The sequence below is a fragment of the Elephantulus edwardii genome, unplaced genomic scaffold (genome assembly GCF_000299155.1).
Source record: "Elephantulus edwardii isolate Elephantulus edwardi_28Jun2011 unplaced genomic scaffold, EleEdw1.0 scaffold00106, whole genome shotgun sequence".
NCBI lineage: Eukaryota > Metazoa > Chordata > Mammalia > Macroscelidea > Macroscelididae > Elephantulus > Elephantulus edwardii.
This window is the reverse complement of record NW_006399856.1, coordinates 1,379,548-1,400,912: the sequence shown is the minus strand read 5'-3', so window position 1 is coordinate 1,400,912 and position 21,365 is coordinate 1,379,548. Positions and strand designations below refer to the sequence as shown.

The following is a 21,365-nucleotide window of genomic DNA, read 5'->3' as shown; positions in this document are numbered from 1 at the left end:
TAACGCCCCCCCCACCCCGGGATACAGCTCACTGAGAGGGTTCAGTATGAACTTCTTAAAGCCTCCAGTGGAATTTCCAGGATGATCTGGCAAATCAAATATCTATGTCCTTGGAGTCCATTTTCTTAATTAATTTTTCCTTCTTCTTTATTATGCCAAAAGGAGAGTGGTTTTGAGTTACCCCAGACTGGTAAGATGACCCAACAACGCTGGCCCACGCTCCAGACTGACTGGCAGGGTTGAGACATGGAAGGAGGCCAGTTCAAGGACAACATGGTGAATGAGGAGTCTCACATTCCTACCTCGGTTTGGAATGACCAGCTTACAGGGCAGAGCCAATGGGATGATGGAGTGCTGGTAGACCAGGGCAGACAGAGATCCTGCAAAGGGGGAAGAAACAGCACATCAGAGCAGGGTTACAGGAGTGGGCCAAGGGCAGCATGCGAACCATCTCCTGCTGTATGCAATCTTTATCTTCTCTGTTACCTCACCCTCATCCAGCAACCAAACTGATAACCTATCCCTTTTTTACCCCCCTCACCCAGCAAGACTCAAAGAAGAAATGGTGCAACCACTCTGGAAGGCAGTTTGTTGCTTCCTCAAAAAGCTGAACATAGAAATTTCATATGACCCACCTATCCCACTGCTTGGAATATACCCTGAGAATATGTGAACTGAGGCACAAATTGAGATCTGCACACCAATGTTTATAGCAGCATTATTCACCCTCGCAAGATCATGGAAACAGCCCAAATGTCCAACCACAAACGAATGGATTGAAAAATTATGGTACATTCACACAATGGAATATTATACAGCACATGGGAGCAATAACTTTGTAAATTATTATCTAACTTGGGAGGGACTGGAGAGCATTATTCTGAGTGAACTAACTCAGCCCCACAAGGATAAATATTGTAAAAACCGTTATTGTAGAATGAGTGTAAGGATCCAGGAGGGGTGGGAGAGGCTGGAAGCAAATGGATGTGGATGTGCAGGGGGAAGAGCGGATTAATCATTGGGTTAAACAATTTGATGGGTGGGAGAGTGAGGGAAATTGAAAGAATTTGTTCAAATTTGTATTTGAATTTTGTAAATAAACTAGTAGGGGGAAAAAAATAAAATACAAGAATAGAACTTGAAGAAAAAAAGACGCCTAACAATTTTCCTTTACTTGAAACTTCTGCGGGCCTCTCTCGAAGACATCCCTCCAGCTATGTTTCGACAGAGTCATAGGTGTGTAAGGGGCTCTGGGACGGAGAACTGAAGATTGACTCCTAGGTTAGTCACTTATCCTGTACAAGAATTTGGGTAAGTTTAACCTGCCTGGACTTTCATTTGCTCCATTGTAAGATGGGGACAATGACGAGCATTCTTGTGAAGATCAGAAGTAATAACATAAGGCATCTAGACGGTGACTCAGGCATCGTAGGTGGGTAACAAAGGCAGCTGTTGTTCAACTATGAAGCTATCCAAGCTATAGTGATAATACAGTGTCTCAACTGGGACAAATACAGACAGGAATTACACAGAGCTAAGGAGCCACCGCGCAGAGGAGAGGAAGTCATTGCTCATTTTCTGCTCACTGTTCATTACCTTTATTATGAACAAGGAGGCCTGAGCAGACCTACAACAGAAGGCATTTAGATCAGAGTCCTCGAGGAACCGAGGCTAAATCAGAGCTTCTGAGAGCGGGCTCTGGATGCAAAGGCAGGCGGACAACTCACCGAAGTTTGGCTCATTGGGGCAGCCTTTGAGCTTGACTCCTCTGGGACCAGTCTCGATCAGGAAATGCCTCACCAGCTCATGGGTCATATCTCCTGGGATGAAGCAGAGGAAATAAGAATTAATCACTTCTCAAGGCCTCCTCCCTCCACCTCCCAAGAATGCTTCCTAACATCCCCAGTATGCAGATAAGAGAAAGGGTTCTGCAGGAAACATAGCAAGAACCTTCTGGAATGAAATGACTACAACTCCTATCTCACTCTTCATGGAAGCATAACTTTAGAGTGCCAAGAATCCTGTTCCTCCATCCTCTGATTCCAATCATCACCAAGCCCAAGACTTGCTCTTCTGAGGAGTCTCATGTAGCTGGGACGAATCAGGTCTGATGAGAATTAGAGACCTTCCTACTTCCAGGGTTTGAAGTGACTGTACAGATCACCTGGTCCTGGGACCCTTGTTCTTAAAGATGACACTACCTTTTTTATTTTGCTGCATGATGGTCGGAGGGGGAGATGACACCTTCATAGCCAGCCCATAGGCTCCTCGGAATGAGTGGCTGTCACGGATGATGAAGGCCCCCGGCTCCTGGTCCTTCAGGAGTGCAATGGCTGGTCGTTGAGGAGGGATCAAAGAGAGAGGAGGCAAGAAGTTAGTCCAACTGTGACTCTCGGCCCTCATGTATTCTTAGATGAAACAGCTTCTTTAATGTTAGAATTTATACATTCTTTAGAACGCTCCTGGAGTCAACTCATTGACAGGCTTAGCTGCTAGTCAAAAGGTTGGAGGTTCAGTTCCACCAAGAAGCACCTTGGAGGGCAGAGCTGGAGGCTGACTTCCAAAACCCATCCCCTGAAACCCGACAGAGAATACTTCCACTCCAAGACCCGAGACCCGGGGGGGTTACTGAGTCAAGTCAACTAAGCACACAGACCAGAGTCCCGGAGGAACCCGGGCCAGGACCTGAGCTTCGGGGACCGGGCTGGTAAGAGTCCTCCAGAGAAGCTCAAGCAAACATTATCTGTAAAAAGCCAGTCAGTAAATATTTTAGGGATTGCAGGCTATGTAGTCTCTGCTGCAACTACTCAAATCTACCACTGCAACAGTAAAGTAAGCATCAACAATGCATCAAAGAATGGGTGCGGTGGTGTTTCAATAAAACTGTATATAAAAAGCTGGCAGAGTCTACATTTTTTTTAACAGAGTCTACATTTGATCCATGGGTTGTTGACCCAAGTTCTACACTACATAATCTATTCTTCAGAGCTGATGTGGGCTTCATCTCCATCTCCACATCCCAATTCTGCTTTATCTTTAAGTGAAACCAAAGCTCTGTGCTGTTAAGGAACCCTCAAAGGACACTGGACAATCTCAGACTCTGCTGTCCCCGTGCTCCATCACGGGAAGGAACCATGCACCGCCCGACCTATCCAGGCCCCTCTCTGGCCACCCCTTACTACAGGGGGAATGAGGGTCTTCTCTGGCTGGTGCTCCTTGCTCAGGGAAGACCCAGGCCTTGAAGCAGCCAGTGGTGTCCACTGAGGACCCTCCGGTCACAGCACAGCCCAGCACTCACCCTGTTCTCGTGAGATCTCAGGCTTGTACCAATATTTGGAAGTGTCCTGGACAAACTTTACTTTAGCCCGCGTCTCAGGGCTGTTGTCTAAAGGAGAAAGAGAAGAGAAGTTAGTCTCTTCAAGCATTTGTAGGCAAGAAAGAGCCTGGAACACCTTCTCATCCATTTCCAGGCAGGAGGCACGTCCACCACCTTGGATCACTGAGCTGCTGTTCTCAGCTGAGCCAGCTTCCTCCCACTACTTTCCCACTTCCCTCGAAGACCCTGATACCCTCCTATTTCTACACTAGGTCTTTGCAACTTGCAGCTCCTTTCTTCCTAAGCTCAATTGCCCAACATCATCATAACAACTGGGAGGATGCAAGAACAAGGATCACTCATCTTTCTAAAGATGCATTTCTGACAGCTCCCCAGAACTCCCCCTTATCATCCATGGGCCCCTCTTTCCTGGCAGAGCTCCTTCCCTGACTCTCTCCACATCATGGTGGCTTTCACTGAACATTAGGTCCTGGAAGGAAGCATGGCGAGCATCTCATCCAATTGAGAGAGAAAAATAAGGATCAGAGAGTGGTCATGACTCTCCAAGTCACACAGACGGCTGACAGAAAGTTTTAGAAACATCTTCCCAAATAAGGAGTGTTGAGTACCATCGAGTCAGAACTGACTCAGAACTGACCCTACAGCGAGTTTTCAGAGGCAGTTCATTGCACAAGAGGAGACTGCCCATCCTTCTCCCGTGGAGCAGCTTGTGGATTCGAACCACATGCCTTAGGGATTGGAGTGCAGTTTCTTAGCGCTAGCTCTACCCAATCTTTCTGTCCAGGTATTAGGATGTGTGGTGTGCACTCTCCTACTACTTCATTTACCTCTTGGGGACAAATAAAACAGAAAGGGGTGAAATGAGAAAGAAGGAGAGGTAACGGAATATTCCAAGGTCAAATTCTGCTAGCATAGGTCAACAACAACAGTTGGTAGGTAGGGAGGTGCACCGCCAATGCCAAGGCAAGTGACTGTACTCTATCAGTAGCTCTGTGGGAGAAAGACAGGCAATCTCCTCCCACTCAATTTAGAGCCTCTGAATATCTGCTGGAGGGTCCGCTGTGAGCCAGTTCCAAGCTCAACAGCAATGAGGGGTTTTATCTCTTTCCTCCAGAGGATACCAGTGTTAAAGACGCTCTGGATGTTTTCTCTCCAGACTGTGTCCATTTCAGTGTAGGATCTGTGCTCCCCTAGACTTCTGGAAGAGCGCTCTGGTGGCAAGAAGTTGCACTGCCAGGCCAAAGATGTACAGTTCAAATTCACCAGCTCCTCCCTAGCAGAAAGATGGGCAATCTCCCCTCACGTGATTTACCACTTCCGAAAACCCACTTGAGGGTCAGATACGAGTTAGTACCAACTCATGGGTATATAACAACAGACTTCTGGGAAGGCACTCCGTAGTGCAGTGGTTGAACACCTGGCTGATAATTAAAAGGCTGGCAATTCAAACTCACCAGTGACCCTGCATTAGAAAGATGTGGCAGTCTGTTTCAGTCAAGATTATCACCCTGGGAACCCTCTGGGACAGTTCTACTCTGTCCTGTCAATTCACTGTGAGCTGGAATTGACTTAATGGTCCTGGGTTTAGACTTCTGGGATCTTCATCTCTGGGGCAGGGTAGCTCCCTTTCCGTACAGCTGTGCACAGCAGGAGGCAGCTGGGGTGCACAGTCGGGTCCTGCAACCGCTGCATGCTGCTCTTCTCTCTCTAATCCGAAGCCCCCAGGCCCCACCACTGCTCTGGCCTATTTAATGAGCTGTCAGAGGCAGCTACAGTCCCATGTGCCTTCCTGTGTTGATTCCAGTGGTTATTTTAAGCAGGGAAGATGGTGGGAAACAGGAAGTGCTTCAGCAACTACAAATTCTGCATCCTCTAAGGAGAGGAGCTGGGAACCAGATGTCTCTGGTGGGTGACAGGAAGCAGGGGTGTGCAAGGTCGCCATAAAGTGTCCCAGGCTGGCAGGCTCAGGGAAGGGCCTGGGAGGGACGCACTGAGAATGTGGGCAGCTGGTGCTCATCCCAGGGCTCCAAAACACTCTAAATGGCCTTGATCACCCTGGGGTCAAGTTGGAGATCTGGCCAAGAGGCTACAAGGCCTGCTGAGACCCTGACCTCTGCATAAGGCAACAGGCTCTTTCAACAAAGATAGAGATGAAAGTTCTGGGGACGAATGACGCGGTCACTGCGCGAGGCTGGGCAGGCCTCAGTAAAGCCAGGTGAGTACAGTCTAGATTCCAGTGCAAATGTCCAGTTTGTGGGGTTGGCTCATGTCACACTTCCGGTTGTCAGAACCATTATGAGGGGATGTGAATGCTACTGGGAATCAAAACATGGTTAACAGCAGGCTGTGGACCAACAAAGGCACAGAGGTCCAGGTTTGGAAAGAGTACTTTCACAGTGACACTGAAATGCAGGAACTCTCAAGCTTTGGAAATATGATTAAGACAACTCCAGCAACAAACTTAAGAGGACCAGTTTTAGGCAAACTTAATTGGATTTGTGACAAATACATGAGCTTCTCTAAGCTTTAGTTTTCTCTTGTGTAAAATAAAGCCCATCCTATGAGTTTACGTAAGTAAGAAATATTACTTAGTTAAGGGCCCAGATCATAGTATGTTCTCAATAACTGTTAGTGGCTGTGGTGGTGATGACAACAATCGTACCATCAGAATACGTTCATTGTCATCACCTGCATCTTCACCTTCACTGCTGAATCCCTGGTAACACAACTATTTGAGGACATCTAAAACTCTGGTTACACAGATATGGAAACTGAGGCTCAGAGGACCGGGGTGACTGCCACGGGATGTGAAATAGAAACCAGGGCAGACGTCCTGACTCTCAGGCATAATCTGTCAGGCAGGAGGTGAGAATGGGAGGAGAGGCCCACCTGGCATGGAGTACTTGGAGAAGTCAGGCAGAGTGTGCGAGAAGGAGACAGTGCTACCCCCGCTGGGGCTGGACATGCCGCTGGCGACAGGTGAGGAGGACACCTTCCCATTGATGGTGGCGTAGTTGGGGAGGCTGCCTGCTCGGTCTCCCACTGACATCCTCCGCTTCTCTGGCAAGGCTGGTGTTGGGCTCCCTTGCCGGAAGGCTGCTGAATCCGGCGAGGGGGAGGTGGCAGGGCTGCTCAGGCCAGGGTAGTAGGCAGGGGAGACCGGGAAGGAGGGCGTGGACGGGGCCTGGTAGCCAGAGGCACTGCTCTGCCGGGACAACGTGGGTCTCCGCTCGTCAGGAGTGGAGTAGCCGCCATAGGCCGCGTGCCGGTCCAAGCTTGGGCTGCCAGGAACCACCGATCCGGACCCTCCAAGGTGACGCCCCAGGCTGGGGCTCCCAGGGCTGCCTACTGCACCGCCATGGAGACTGGAGGCCAGGCTGCCCTGGTGGGCCCCAGGGTGCCGGCCCAGGCTGGGGCTCCCAGGGGTAGTGGCTACATTGCCATGGAAGCCTGAGGCCTGGGGGGCTCCTGCAGGGTGACGGCCTAGGCTGGGACTCCCTGGGGTGGTGACCATATTACCATGGAAGCCCGAGCCTTGAGTGGCTCCTGCAGGGTGTCGTCCCAGGCTGGGACTCCCTGGTGTGGTGACCACACTGCCAGGGAAGCCAGAGGCCTGGGGGGCACCTACTGGGTGCCGACCCAGACTGGGGCTCCCTGGAGTGGTTGCTGCACTGCTCTGGGGGCTGGAGATCATGTTACTATGGAAACCAGTTCCTACATTGCCATGTGGACCTATAACCTGGCGATGGCTCAAACTGGGGCTGCCAGGGGCAGCCATGCCGGGGTTGGCAGCACGCCGACCAAAGCCAGGACTAGAAGGAGTGTTGGTGCCCACTGTCCTGTGACGTGCCTGCGGGCTCCCAGGTGTCGTGTGGGTGCCGGTCACGCCAAACTGAGGCCGGGCCTGGCTCTCGGGAGACGAGTTGAACTGCTGGAGGGAGTAGTCGGTGCTGCTGTAGCTGCTGCCCACGGTCGGGAGAGGAGAAGAGCTCTGGTAACTTCTCTGGGCTGAAGGGCTAGGTTGCCCCAGGCTGCCGGAGCGGAAGCCAGAATCCAACAGAGGCTGGGTGGGTGTTCGGGGGCCCTGGTCACTGCTCTCCGCGGAGGGGAAACTGCTCACTGAAGTGCTGGGGGAAAGAGGGCAGATAGAGACGTCAGCAGAAGACATTTATGAAGCAACGCAGTGAACTTTCCCAGCCCATCAGCTCCTCCCTCCAACCACAAACACCTGTAATAACAGCTCTAGCCGCTGAGCACACGAGAGCCTTTACACATTCCATTTCAGAACCATTGCTGCAAGCCTGCAAGGCTGACATTACTGATCATCCTCATTTGACGAAGAAGATACTGAAGTTCAGAGACATTATGCTCAGGACCACATAGCCCATAAAAAGCAACTGAGGTTTCATCTCCTCTGTGCCAGATTCCAAACTGCGCCACTGAGGTGTTAACCTAAAAACTGGCTTTTAAAAAGCCATTTCGGTTAGCTGCCTCTGGTCTCCAGCTACCTTAACTGAAGACAATGGTCTTGCAGATCACCATGGTCTTAAAAATCAACAGCTGTGGGACTAGGGTAAGACAAAGAGGGCTTTCCACGCTAGGCAACAAGACTTGAGGTGAGAAAAATGTGAAGCAAGGCTTGTGGTGGCAAGACCCTGGTGAGAGCGAGACTCTGATGGTGGAGAGACTGTGGCATTGCTGTGGACTGACGGTGGCAAGGAGCAACCTGAGGCTTTTTGCATTTGTGCTAGCCACAGCTAAGGTCTGGCTGTTCTTGCTGGATGTTTGAAGGAGAAGCTGACTTATAACTGCTCTGGGGCAAACCTTGCTGGATGATTTGGATTTGACTACTGAACTAAAACCGGAGACTAGATTTATTGAAGAATTGTGCCTTGGAACTGCTGGTCTAAAACCTGGACTTGTTCTGGGTGATACTTTGCCTCCTCCACTCTCCAACTTTCTTCCCTAATGAACCCCATTGCTGGTACCATAACTGTGAGTCTGTGAGTCAACAACGAATAAACGAACCTCTTGCTGTTGACGTGGCTCCAGAGGCATCATGGGGCTGGGCTACAGGCTCTTGATCTGCTTTCTACTCTGGTAGAGGTACAGGGAGGGCCTGTGCTATTCTCACTCCCCTTGGTCCTTTCAGAGAGACTCTCATGGCCCTGTACCCCCATGGCCCATCTTCCCCACTTTAGACAGGTTTCGTCTCCACTGCCAGATTCTAAACTGCACCTTGCAGAGTCTTGAAGCCAAGTGAGGAGGTCTCTCAGCATCACATAAACTGAGAAGGAATCAGATTACCCAGCTCCTGTTCCTACCTGACTAAGTTTCTCCCCAAGTAATACTACATCCTTAATATCGCCAGGGAGAATGCTAGAAATAAGGGCCACAGAAAGCAAAATCAAGGGATAATGATGGAGATTTCAAAGGCTATTTTGGCTCATTATGAGGTCTACTTTCTAGAGTAGATCAGTCCACTAACAGAATAAGCTGTAAGGCACAGTCACAAGGCTTCCACCACCACTGTTGTTTACCATTGAGTGGAATCGACCCAGAGCTGACCCTCAGAGACCATTTAATCGCACAGGAGGAGACTGCCCATCATTCTCCCATGGAATAACTACTAGATTTGAACTGCATGCCTTTGGGATGGCCACACAGCTCTTTATACCACTAAGCCACCAGAGTTCTGACTCCCATCGCTAGACATATTTAAACACAGGCTGACAGACCTCTGGACCTGCATGTTGTGGAGACAACATGCACTGAGAGGTAAGCTATGATGAGGCTGACAGTCATCCCTAATTGTAAGATGCTGATAAAATTCCATTCAGGGGGGCTCTAGCTGGAAGAACAGCCACCACCTAAGTTTCCCCTCTGAAGAGAAGAGCAGGTTCTCAAGGGAACTCAGCAGAGGACTGCAATGGAATGGGAGCTTCAACACACGGATTGTCTTCACTAAAGTTTCCCCACGAGGACAATAAAGGTGCCATCATATCAGCTCTGACTCAGAGAGATTCTGTGTACAGGAGAACTAAACTCTGCCTAATCCTGTGGTATCCTCCCAATTGCCACTGTGCCAATCAATTTGATGAGGTAAAGTACCTCTCAGGCCTGCTGAAGCAGAGAGGACTGAGTTAGTCTTTGGCAGGGTAAAACCAAGTTCTCCTTGGAGGCAAGGATTTTAAAGCTCCTAGGGCATGTGGCCTGGAGGGACAAGCCCTTGGAGAAAAACATCATGCTTCGAAGGGTAGAGGGACAGTGGAGGAGAGAAAGACCTTGGATAAGATGAACTGACACTGTAACTGGTGTTATAGGGGTAGGTGTGTCAGAGTCAGTGAGACTGGCTCGGGCTAGGGCAGGCTTCAGAGCTATTGTACACAGGATCACTATAAGTCACCAATGGCTTGATGGTACATAACAACAAGAAGTCATTCCAAGGGAGTTCTGGTGGCCTAGTGGGTAAGACGTGGGGCTGCCAACCTAAAGGTATACAGTTCAAATACACCAGCTGCTCTGTGGGAGAGAGACAGGCAATAAAATCCCTTCCCATGCTATGTATATCCTCTGAAAGCATACTGGTCAGTTATGAGTTGGTTCCAATTCAACCACGGTGAATAAATGAAATTCTTTGAGGATAGAAGTTTGCTTCTATCTACAACATGGCAATTTCGACCCCAGGAGCCCAGTGGTGTCAGTGGTGACGGAAGATAAAGAGCCTCAGAACTGGCTGCGTAAGCTCGGGTCCCCAGGATGATGCAATATTTGGGGTGGAACTGGATGCTCTTGTGCCAGACAAGACAGCAAAGGGCAAGGAGAAGGTCAAAGTCAGAAACAAAGCCTAGCTAGTCCCCTAGAGAAGGGGCCAGGGTGACACACGACCTGGTGTGGAAACACTGGATGCTGAGAAACAGCCGGTAGAACTGAAAGCATTAGTCTGAGCAAGGCGGGGGGGGGGGCACTGATAAGGACTTCTGGAAAATTAGTTATCAGAGAAAAACCCATGCAGTTCCTGAGTCATGAGAATCGCCAACACTACAGCCAAAGAAATTTGGATGAGAAAAGTGAAGAACCTCAGACACCAGGGCTCACTGAGTGTTAATGGGGGGGAGGGACCACTGAGTGTTAATGGGGGGGGAATCCCTTCCCCTTGGCCCAGAGTCGGACCTTCTGGGAAACGGGAGCTGAATGGTTGTCTGTGACTGCAAAGGGTGAGGAGGGGGCCCCACACTTGGCTTAAGAATTCTCAGAACCCTCGGGTCACTTAGCCACTCTCACCTGAGAGTGGAGTTCATACAATGGACCCATTTAGGGTCCACAGGCAACCCAGACCAGTGGGCCTGGCCTATGAGAAGGAAGTGGCTGAGGCATTTCCCAGGCTCCTCCTGGCCCCAAGGCAGCCCAGGCTAAGGAGGGCAGTGGGCACAGGAAGGGAGGTAGAGGAGGATCTCCCTCCTGGGGGCACGAGTTCCACCCAGAAGAGACTAACTTCGTTCCCTTCCTGTACGGGGGACTCTGCACCTGGAGTTAACCCTCCCATTCTTAAGCTTCTTCCCCTTCCAATGTCCTAAACCTTCACCACTCCCTCCTGCTCCACACAAGGAGCTTCTCACTACCCATCTGAACACGGACACGTCACTCTGACCCACGCACAAGGCCAGGGCCCACCCCTCTGCGTAGTCCTCCTCCCCTGCAGGCTGCAGCCCTCAGCCCCCACTCCCACGGCCTTGCCTCCAGCCCACGTCCTTCCTGTGCTGGCCTTCTACAGCCCTCTCACGCCTCCTGTGCCCTTCACCATCCTGCGGCTCCTGCCAGACACCACAAGTACCTCCAGGCCCAGCAACGCTCTCTGCATCCCTGGCCAGAAATAAAGACTCCTCATTTTGAGCATCAGGGAGCTCTGGTGACCTAGTCAGAAGGAGCGGCACTGCCATTCCAAAAGCACACGGTTTGAATCCATCAGCCGTTCCATGTGAGAAAGATGGGAAATCTCTCGTTCGATTAAGCTGCCTCTGAAAACCCGCTGGAGGGTTGGCCAGCTATGGGTTGGTTCTCACTCGATGGTTCACAAAATCATCACTCTGAGGACAGGGCATGCCCCTGCTCCGGGGCTGTTGGGACTCTCACTCTGGGTGGATGGCCTCGGGTGCAGGTGGAGGTAGTTAGAGACCCAGACTCAAAACCGGATGCTTTAAGTCTGAATCCAGTTCCTGTTAATACTGATCTGTACTATCGAGAGCAAGGTGTTTTCACCTCTGTGGGCCTCAGTCTCTCCTTCTGAAGAATGGGACTAATAGCAGAACTCACCTTTAGGACTGTCATGAATAGAAACAATGTAGCTGTCGGAAGCACTAAGGGGTGTGCCTGGTACATAGGGGATACATGACTACAGATTAGTGACCACCGTTGTTAAAGCTTAAGCCCATCTGCCTCTGAGCCCACTATTGAATCTGCGCTGTTCTGGACAGATGGAATTGAGCTGAACCTGGAAAGTTGATCTTAGCCAATCCATGCTCCTCCAGGAAGCAGGACCTTGGGTTGCTCTGTAAACACGTGCTGGTGAGCTGGTTTATGGAGGCAGCATCTGGATGTGACTCCTGCCATTCACACTGTAGGCATTCCGAGGTTCGCATCTCCCACCCACCACACACCTCTGCTTACCTGTCAGCGCTGAGGATGGGGCTGCTGGTAGAGAGGGGGCTCGGAGAGACAAAAGAGCCACCCAGCACCCCATTCCTCAGGGGTGTCTCATGGCCATATGCCTGAGCTGCTGGGGCACTAAAGCTCTTGGGCTCAGGCTCCTGGGCTCGGGGCCCAGCCATGGCTGTCCTCGCCACAGACTCGACATAGCTCCGGGGCTCTGGAAGGGACAAGGAGACAGAGACTCAGCACAGATTCACAAGGACAAAGCTGGCCCCAGAGCCTGGCTGATGGGGAAGGGCATCCCAGGGACAGCGCCAAAATGACAGCCATGCAAGCCAATGACACTCTTCCTGGGACGTCTGCCTGCCCATGCCCACCCCTCTTCCCGGCTCCTAGAGAAGCTAGAAGCCCAACAGCAACCTTCCGCCAAAGGATTCCAGGCTCTGCCTCTGAACACAGCCCTCTGAGAGCATTCCCTGCAGGGGCCAGGACATCTGCTTGGACTGCTTCTGCTCCTCAATGACCCTGCTCTTCCAGGGTCTCCTGGCCTCCCCCGAGACTGCTATCAAGTGGGGAGCTCTATAGTGGGCAGAGTTTGGGTCCACCCTTGCCCATTTCTCAGGATAGTTCCAGGGTTCACACAGGCTCCTCCCTGTGCCCAGAATCCAGAAACAGGCTTGCCTGCCTAGCAACAGACCTGCCCTGGGAGTCATGCCCAGCCCTGGTCACAGCCAAGCTGCCAGCTCCGAACGTCTCTGACGCCAAGACACACCCACCCAGCTCTGCATGACACACTTAGCATTCTTCCCAAGGCGGTCACCAGCTATCTGCTCCTATAGGAACTGGACATTCTATCACTGCCCTCTCACATTTCAATAGCACTTAAGAGCCTACAAGGAACACTGTGTACACTCTCCCTCTTCTTGGCATGTGGAATGGAATACGCTCACAGGAAGGCAGGCAAATGTCTGAAGACCATTTCACGAATGAGAACACTAAGGCCTACAAAGTGGTGGCAGGCATGGGCAGGACGCAGGTCTCCTGATTTCAGGAACCCAATGTCTGTGTTCCCCACAAGGCCTCTCCCCTTTAAACCAAGTGCTCCATGCCTCTGTGTGGCCTAGAAAGGGGCCAGAGCGTCAAAGGAACTCCCAAAGCTGGCTGCCACCCAGACTCCTGCTTGTCCACACCATCCCCCCAAACCTCTGCCCAAGGCCCAGAGAGTCAGCCAGAAAAGAGCTAACTAGGGTTATTCATAAGGTTAAAAATAGCAATTATATGAGGAAAGTCGGGCTGGGAGAATGTAAATAACTTGCCCGAGTCACAGAGCTAGCAGGTGGCAGGGTGGGCCCAGGAACCCAGGCGGTCTGGCCGTGAGCCTGCTCCCTTACTCACTGCACACAGAGCCTGCTAAAAACCAGGGACTGATGGTTTCAATGTGCATCTTCAGTCTTACGGGGCTAACTTCTTGCCCTGGGGTAATGCCTCAGCAGAAGGAACCCTGGTGATCTACTCAGAGAAATGGCAAATGAGGCCTCTCTTTTCTGAAAACCACCCCCAGATTCTTACAGATGTGCACCATGGCTTCCCGTGGGTTCCCAACATGGGCGGTACCCCTCAGCTCCCCCAGGACTTCAAGTTGGGGGTCCATCTGCTCCCCAGCCACCGCTATACTCCTCGGGTGCCCAGAGCCTGCCCTGCTGACCCCAGAACCTCACTCAGAGCCTGACACACAGGGAGATGTCATACGTGTTTGTCACACAGTGAATGGATGTATGGCATGTGACCTCATGCAGGCATATGACAACAAAGGCCCAGAGCGACACAAGAGGAGCACCTGGGGGTCCAGAGGGTTAAGAATTCGGCTGCTGGTGCAACCACTGTGGAAGGCAGTATGGCGCTTTCTCAAAAAGCTGCAAATAGAGATACCATTTGACCCAGCAATTCCACTAATAAACCCCAAAGAGATCATAACTGACAACCAAGCAGATATATGCACACCCATGTTTATCTCGGCTTTGTTCACAATAGCAAGGAGTTGGAAACAACCTAAGTGCCCATCAACAAACGAATGGATAGAGAAGTTGTAGTATATTCACACAATGGAATATAATGCTGCATTGAAAAACAAGGAACTCATGCAATATTATTCAAAATAGGTGACCCTGGAGGACATAATGCTGAGTGAAGTATCCCAGTCACAAAAGGACAAATACTGCATGGTGCCACTGTTGTAAAACAGGACTGACCTCGGGGTTGGGAAGAGACTGAGAAAGATGAGTTCAAAAATGTATACTGCATTGAAACAGATGAGGGAGAAACTGTTTAAAAGGGATATGTGATTAGGTATTTTTGTCATGACAGGAGTCTAGAGCGAATGCTACATGGTGGGATAGACCTGGGGGAGGGTTTGTAAAACAATGAAAGACTTTTTCTTTTACTTTTCCAAGAGGGTAGTGACTGGGCGGAGAGGGTTGGGAGGGGGGAAAAGTACAACAATGAATGAATGGAAATCCAAAGTCTCTGTAAATTTTTACGGAAATTAACAATAAATTAAAAAAAAAAATTCGGCTGCCAACCAAAGGGCAGCAGTTCAAACCCACCACTGGCCATCATCCCCTGGGGGGGAAATGAGGCAGTGTGCTTCTGTAAAGATTTGAACCTTTGAAACTCCATGGTCTGTTCTACTCCTCTGCAGAGCCAGGATGAGTCACGACTGACTCAACGGTAGTCAGTTTGTTTTGGGTTTTATTATTATTATTTTAAGAGATACACATTCCTTTATCTCATTCCCTAGAGGTCCTGCTGACCCAGAATGTTCTAGTTTAAGCTGACAGAGGTCTGTGCTTGTCTCCAGTAACTGATGGTTCCCTGGTTTCTATGCTGTGTCCAGGGGCTGATTCTGTCTGTGTGCGTCACCAAGACCCACTTGCCCTGTGGCTCCAGAGATGGCTTTGGCCTTTGCCTAGTGGGCAGGACAGGCAGGAGATAACAGCGAGAAAGGAGAGAAAGATCCAGGTGCCAGTGGATTCACCTCTCTGCCCAAGACCACAGCTCCATTACTCCCAGTTCCTTCAGGCCCGGGGTGGGGCTGGCACTCTACATCTGCTGGGCAGCACCCTTGATGACTTGCCCAGGTCATTTAAAGCATCATTAAACTCTCCTTAGGTGTCTACGTGAGCCATCCTCTGTTGGCCAAGACTCTAACCCCCGCACTGAAGAAGCATCTCCCTACCTTACTCCCCAGCATGGAAGGCAGAGAATATAGTACACTACTTTTACCAGCAGAAGGGACATCAATGGTCAGGACAGAACCTGGGAACCCAAGTGCTCAAAGAACCAGGAGCTAGGACTCTGGGGTGTGAAGTGGGGACAGAACTGCTTGCCCAGTGAGAAGCAGCAATGGCGGCATCAAAAAACAGCCATCAGGGTGGAGGTGGCCACCGTCACCGCAGAGCACACCAGGGCCTCGAGCCTGGCTAGCAGTCTGCAAAATCTGGTGACCCAGCTCTGGTCCCCCACCTGCCGTCTTCCTGCTCTCCACCCCGTTTTCCTCTTCCCACCCAACCCTTTTCCTCTGTTACGTGGTCTGCATGGTCCTCCAACGGGGCCCTTTCCTGCACTTCCAGTCTCAAATCAGGAGGCAGGCCTGAGCGAAGCCTTTCACACCTCTCCTCTCCTCACAGCCTTGAGAACAGATACTCGGGCAGTGAGTTGGTTGCTTGACTTCCTAAGTTCATCTGCAGAACTGTTTAAAAAACCAAGCTTCCAAACTGAGTTTTTCAACTCACAGTTCCTTAATGGAAATCCTTCCTTTCTCTTCCTATCCCTCTGCTGTCACTCTCTCCTCCCCCACTCCAGGACAACAGAAGAGGAGGGGACTACTGGCCCCATACTCAAGGCCACAGCTCCTTATCCACTTACCAGAGAGGCCACTTAGGGCAGGCTGCTGAGCCTTGCTAGGACTCAGTTTCCTCATCTATAAAATCGCAATGTGGATACTCACCTGCTCAGCCACCATCAGGGTATCAGGGATGAGCAAGTTCCTTTTAACTCCTTCCTGCCAAGTCCATTGCCAGAGTCTCCAGGGTTCCTGCCAAGTCCATTGCCAGAGTGGTGCAAACTGTTAATGCACGCAGCTGCTAACTAAAAGCCTGGAGCTCTGTAGCCACCTCATGTGCCTCAGAAGAAAGGACTGGCAATTGCCTTCTTAAAAACAGCCACTGAAGCCCTCAGAGTACCCTAACACACACGGAGACTGGATGGGACCTGGTTACCGGTTAATTCCAATGCTAAGGTTAAGAACTAACCTCAATGGTACCCGTCTACAGACATGTCCCTAGGTAAGCCTACTCCCGATTGCCCCAGTCCTCTCTCACCCTCCTTTCCTCCAATCCTGGAGCAGCTACACACAGCGGTAGTGGGAGTATAAGACTGGGAGGGGTGGAAGAGGTGGGGCTAAAGCACATCACACAGACCATTCTAGAAGCCCAAACCCACTCCAAGTGGCTGCTGGCGCCTGAGAGCAGCTGGGTGGATCTAGCAGGCAGTGAGCCTCTGCAGGCCAAGAGGCCCATCAACTCTCCATCCACACCCTCAAATGCATTCTCTGCCTCTGAGGAAAGGTTCTCTGCCCAGAGAGAACAGTCCTTCTACCCTGAGGGAAATGAAGAGATGTGGGTGTGGAGAGGGGGAGAAATACAGAAACCCCAGAATCCTAAGTCCAGGAGCTCAGCAGTGCGGCCTTCTAGCTTAGGCCATGCGACCCTCCTCTGTGCCTCTCTAACGGTTCCTGCCCAAAATAGCACATCTGCCGAGCCTGAAACATCGACTGGCGTTCCTCTCAGCAGACAGTCCCATTCATCTTTATCTCCTCCGCATCTAGCACAGGACCATGCACACAGTAGCTGCTCAACACGTCTGCTCAACACGGCCCCTACATTCCAGATGGTCAAGTGCACCTGGGGCCTGAGAGCGGGAGGAGGGCTCGCTCCAGCCCGACGTCTCCCTCCTAGACATGTCTGTCCACACCTAATCTCCTCACCAGCATAACCTAACCTGAAATGTGTCCATGTCTTTGAGGAAGAAGTTTCAGCAATTTCTCTCCCTACTTTCTCCATGGGAAGGCAGTCTCGATGCCAACCTTGGCTCCTTACCACTGCAGGCTTTGTGTCTCTCCTTCTTGGAGAGGAACACCGGCCCCCACTCCTAGTAAAGCCACTGTCTAGTGATCTGAAGTATCCTCTGTATCCTGAACAATTACAGAGGAAGAGGTCACCCCTGATCGGGCATAGTCTCCCAGCCACACACATGACTGGCTGTGTGAGCCTGGGCAAGGCATCAACCTCGTTAAGTCCAACTCCTCATCGGTAAAAGAGGGTTCCTGCAATCTTCCTCTCAGGACTCCTGAGAACACTAAACAAGGTGATACAACATGACTCCATAGGGGCTGGTACCTGGCTGCCAAAACTCTCACTCCACAACATTCCTTCCCTTCTTCTAGCCTCTAGAAAAGAAATCTAGAAAAAAGGCTGTCCCTTCCCACCGGATCTCTGCACAGATCATCAAGATGTTCTTCCCGCCTCACCACAGGGCCTTTGCACAGGCTCTCTTTCTCTTTGTAAAATGTTCTTTTCTCATTCCAGTTATATCAGATAGCGTCCACTCATGCTCATATCTTGCTTCTTCAAGCTAGATCTGGTTTTTGTTTCGTTTTGTTCTGTTTTCCCGTAAGTTCTCACAAAGCTGAATTCCTTTCCCTCTGAGCACTTATCTCCAAGGGCACTTGTGAGTGATCATTCACTTTTCAGCTCCATGTGCTCTCTCATGTCCTCCATGACAGTGAGGGCCACATTTCCTATGGCATATCCTTGTATCCCAAGATACCACTCTACCCTCAGAGACAGACAAAAATATCAACCAACTAAATGAGTCAGTGAGTAGATGAATGAATGAATGCAGAGCGTTCAGGTCTCGAACAGAGCAGACCTCCCCTGGAATTTTCCTCGTCACTGATCCCACTTCTCCTTAGCTCTTGTGCCTCTGATAACTTTTCCACTTATTTCTTTCTGAGTTTCTCATCCAAGAATCAGCAAAGAAATCGGGCAGCCCTTCAGAAGGGCAGCAAAGAATGTGCTTCGGTCTGACCCAGGAGGCAGTACACAAGTCAGGAAATACAGAACAGGCTTCCTACGCTTTGCCCCCTGGCCCCTGCCCGCTCCCACTCGCAGCCACTGACAGCAATTCTGCCTCCTACACTGGAATCCCAGGGCGTGGTGCCTGGACACTTGGAAATGGCCACTTGGCTGGGAGACCATTAATTCCAATTTCAGCTCAGTGGCCTCCTAAGCGTGATCTTGGGCAGGTCCCCACCAGTGAAAATACTGCCCTGACCCTTATGACCCTTCCCCTTCCAAATGCTCTGTCTTGGGGGCAGATGCAGGGGACAGGCTTGGTTCCTTGTAGGCCAAGTGTCCTTCATGAAGTTGGGGGTCTTAGTCAATTCTGTCCAATCCATTTCTCTGAGAGTCACCTCACACTGGAAATACAACCACGAATTCTCAGCCTGTGGGGCAGGCCACCCCACGGACTTTCCTCCTCAAGAGTCTGAGGTCCCTCCATCCTTGTTTAGGTTAACCAACCCCAAGGAGTGCTGAGAGAGTAACCCCTGAAACCTGTGAACAACTGGTCAGAGTCCGGCTTGTTCTAGACTCTTGTTCCAATCCCAACTGTTCTACCCTGTTGGGAACATGCAGCCTCAAGTGTGGGGGAGAGACCCCTCTGTGGGTATGAGGTGGGGAGGCACCAGCAGAAACCATACCAGCCGACGAGGGCATGCCGTGCTCTACCCACCCAGGGACCTGTTTCTGAGGCTGCCTTCCTGTGCAACCCTGGCAAGCTGGAGTGGGCAGCACCTCTGGAAAGCACTAGTCATCTTCTCTGGGCACACATCAGGCCTATTTTGGGAGTTGAAAGTCAACACTGCAAATGTAAAGGCAAGTGGAAGTGGGTCTGAGAGAACTGGATGGAGTCTTTAAAAAACCAGGTTTTAAAAGCCACACACTTAAAGACACCAGCGGGGGGGAGTCAGAAAACCTATCACGTCAGACTTGGAAGATCTCTGGGCACTTCCACTGTGTCCCAGTCTCTCCTGGTGGAGACGGGACAGGCGCTAGAAGCCCCTGTTGGCAACCACGCTGACGCCCCTGAGTTTTACTTGCTGTCTGAAGCTTTGTGTGAACCCTGTTCCGATAAGTCAGAGGCCTTCAAACAGGTCACATCTCCTCTCTGCTGGCCCAGAGAATAACGAGGGCCTTACTGGAATCAAGGATTAAAGCTGGGGCCCACCAACATGTGAGCTCCCTGAAATTGTCTGCAAAATCTGTGGGCGTGGCTGTCCTGGTATATTTATATAGGGAGAATCCACTGCTTCCCTGAGATTCCCAAAAGTATTTTAGATCCTAGAAGGACAAAACTCCTTTCCCAGGTGACAGGGAATCAGGCAGGAGCTTCCACAAGTCAAATTGTAGTTCTCAACTGGAAGCAATGCCCAATCCTCATCAGAGGACATGTAATACAGACACATCTAATTGCTGCTATGTTACAAGTACCACTTATAATTATCCTGACTGGAGGGGTGCTCTCGCATCTAGTGGGGGTGGACCAGGGATGCAGCTGACTGTCCCACAGTGCACGTGAATTCCCCCAGTAAAGAGCAGTTCAGCCCATGGTATAGAGGTTGACAGTCTTGCTCTAGGGCAGGCATAGGGAGCATGCTGGGAAATAGCTACCTCCCCCTCGGCCCCTGCCTATTGGTCCCATGACCCTCTGACAGCACTTGCTGGTATGCCCATCAGGCTGCGGGAAATGACACTGAGAGAGGGACTATCTGTTCACAAGGTGACACAGAGCTAGAGCCTAACCATGCCCAGAAGCTCCACGTCCCCACCCGGGACTCATGTGGTGTCCAGGGTGACAGCGCATCTCATCGCCTGGGGATGGGGACAGGGAGGCACTGTGTTTATTTGAAACCAGGTCAGGAAAGTGAGCTGCCCCACAAGCCAGCCAGAACAAGCTTGGCGTGAAAAGCCATCCCCAAGGCCAGAGCTCAGGAAGCCACCGCACACTTACCTTCAGACAGCTCGGCCACCACCTTCCCCTCATCCTCCTCTGGAGGAAGATAAGAAGACAGGTGGGAGAGAGGAGAGGCAGGCAAGAGAGCAGGTAACAGAAGAGAGGGAAGAGCAGAAAAAAGAGAGAGAGAACGATTAACGGCGACTAGTGAGAAAGAGACTCTGCTGAGAGGAGGAAAGTGGACAGGTGAGTGAGGTGAGGGCAGAGCCCCAGGTGAGTGAGGCAGTGTATGCGGTCCCCAGCTCTAGGACCAGGACGAGGGTGGTGAACCCAGCACAGAGAGGAGGTGCTCACTCCTGGGCCCAGCAAGCCCCGCCCTCTCACGACCCCTGTGCCCAGGGCTTGTGTGGGCCAACCCTCAAGCAGATGTGGGAGAGACAGGCTCTCAGCCCTCTTCAAAACTCGTGACTCAGTTTCCCTGGCCATGCAGACACCTCCTGAGTGGGAGGCTGTGCGTGGACCATGTGTCTGGTGGGTCACAAATGCATGCCATTCCCCTCCTACCTGGATGGATCAGTTTCCTGGGGACTATGGGAGAAAGATAAGATTGGCCCCCTGGGCCCTGGCTCAGGCCTGAAACCAGAGCCCAGGGAGCGACTTCCCTGCTTGGAGGGGTTGCTAAGGGCTCAGGGCTGGCTCTGTCCTTTCCCACTGAAGGAGAGGGACTGTGGATGCCAGAGGTGTGAGACCGGGGCACAGGAGACCTTCCCCTCAGCAGGGCCCTCAGCTCTGCCTTCCACTCTGCAACCAGGACAGAGTGTCCTCAAGGCAGAGCCGGGGAGTGGCCCAGACAGGTGGCCTCGTTCCTGTCTCAGCCTCCAAGCTCCTGGGTGCCCTTTTCCCAGGTGCAGGACAAACTGCTGCCCAGCATCAGGGATGTGGAGGAGGAGAAAGCCTGACCAAGGCCAGGAAGGGCCAGGAGCCCAGTGGGGGCAGAGGTCAGGGCTGAGGGGCCAGGGCCAGAGAGGCATCTGACAGAGGTGGCTGCTGCTGAGTTCCTCAGGCAGGAGTTTGTGGGCAAGAGGAGGCAGAACACATGCGCACTCTGAGCTCGGCTGTTAGGTTTCTGGCATCGAGGATGCTCACAGCAGAGCCAGCAGGTCTGGAAGTGCGAACCGCGACTCAGAGCTAAAGTCACATATGGATGAGTGCACACGTGTAGCAGTGTGTGTGCATGCATGCACGTGTGTGCACAGAGATGCAAGAGTGAATGTATGTGCATTCATATGTATTTCTATGTTTGTGC

The 21,365-nt window shown here is 51.5% G+C and overlaps 1 protein-coding gene across 1 annotated transcript in view; it reads right to left on the bottom strand.

Moving 5' to 3' along the window:
• The window catches only part of TNS1 (tensin 1), a 120,509-nt gene that overhangs the window by 7,467 nt on the left and 91,677 nt on the right, over positions 1-21,365 (bottom strand). The window contains exons 18-26 of the mRNA XM_006891909.1: positions 20,624-20,647; positions 20,117-20,155; positions 12,005-12,203; positions 6,977-7,464; positions 6,227-6,820; positions 3,299-3,385; positions 2,202-2,333; positions 1,728-1,820; positions 303-380 (exon numbers count right to left, since the gene is read on the bottom strand). Of these exons, the coding sequence (XP_006891971.1) occupies positions 303-380; positions 1,728-1,820; positions 2,202-2,333; positions 3,299-3,385; positions 6,227-6,820; positions 6,977-7,464; positions 12,005-12,203; positions 20,117-20,155; positions 20,624-20,647 (1,734 nt within the window). The remainder of the gene's footprint in view (positions 1-302; positions 381-1,727; positions 1,821-2,201; positions 2,334-3,298; positions 3,386-6,226; positions 6,821-6,976; positions 7,465-12,004; positions 12,204-20,116; positions 20,156-20,623; positions 20,648-21,365) is intronic.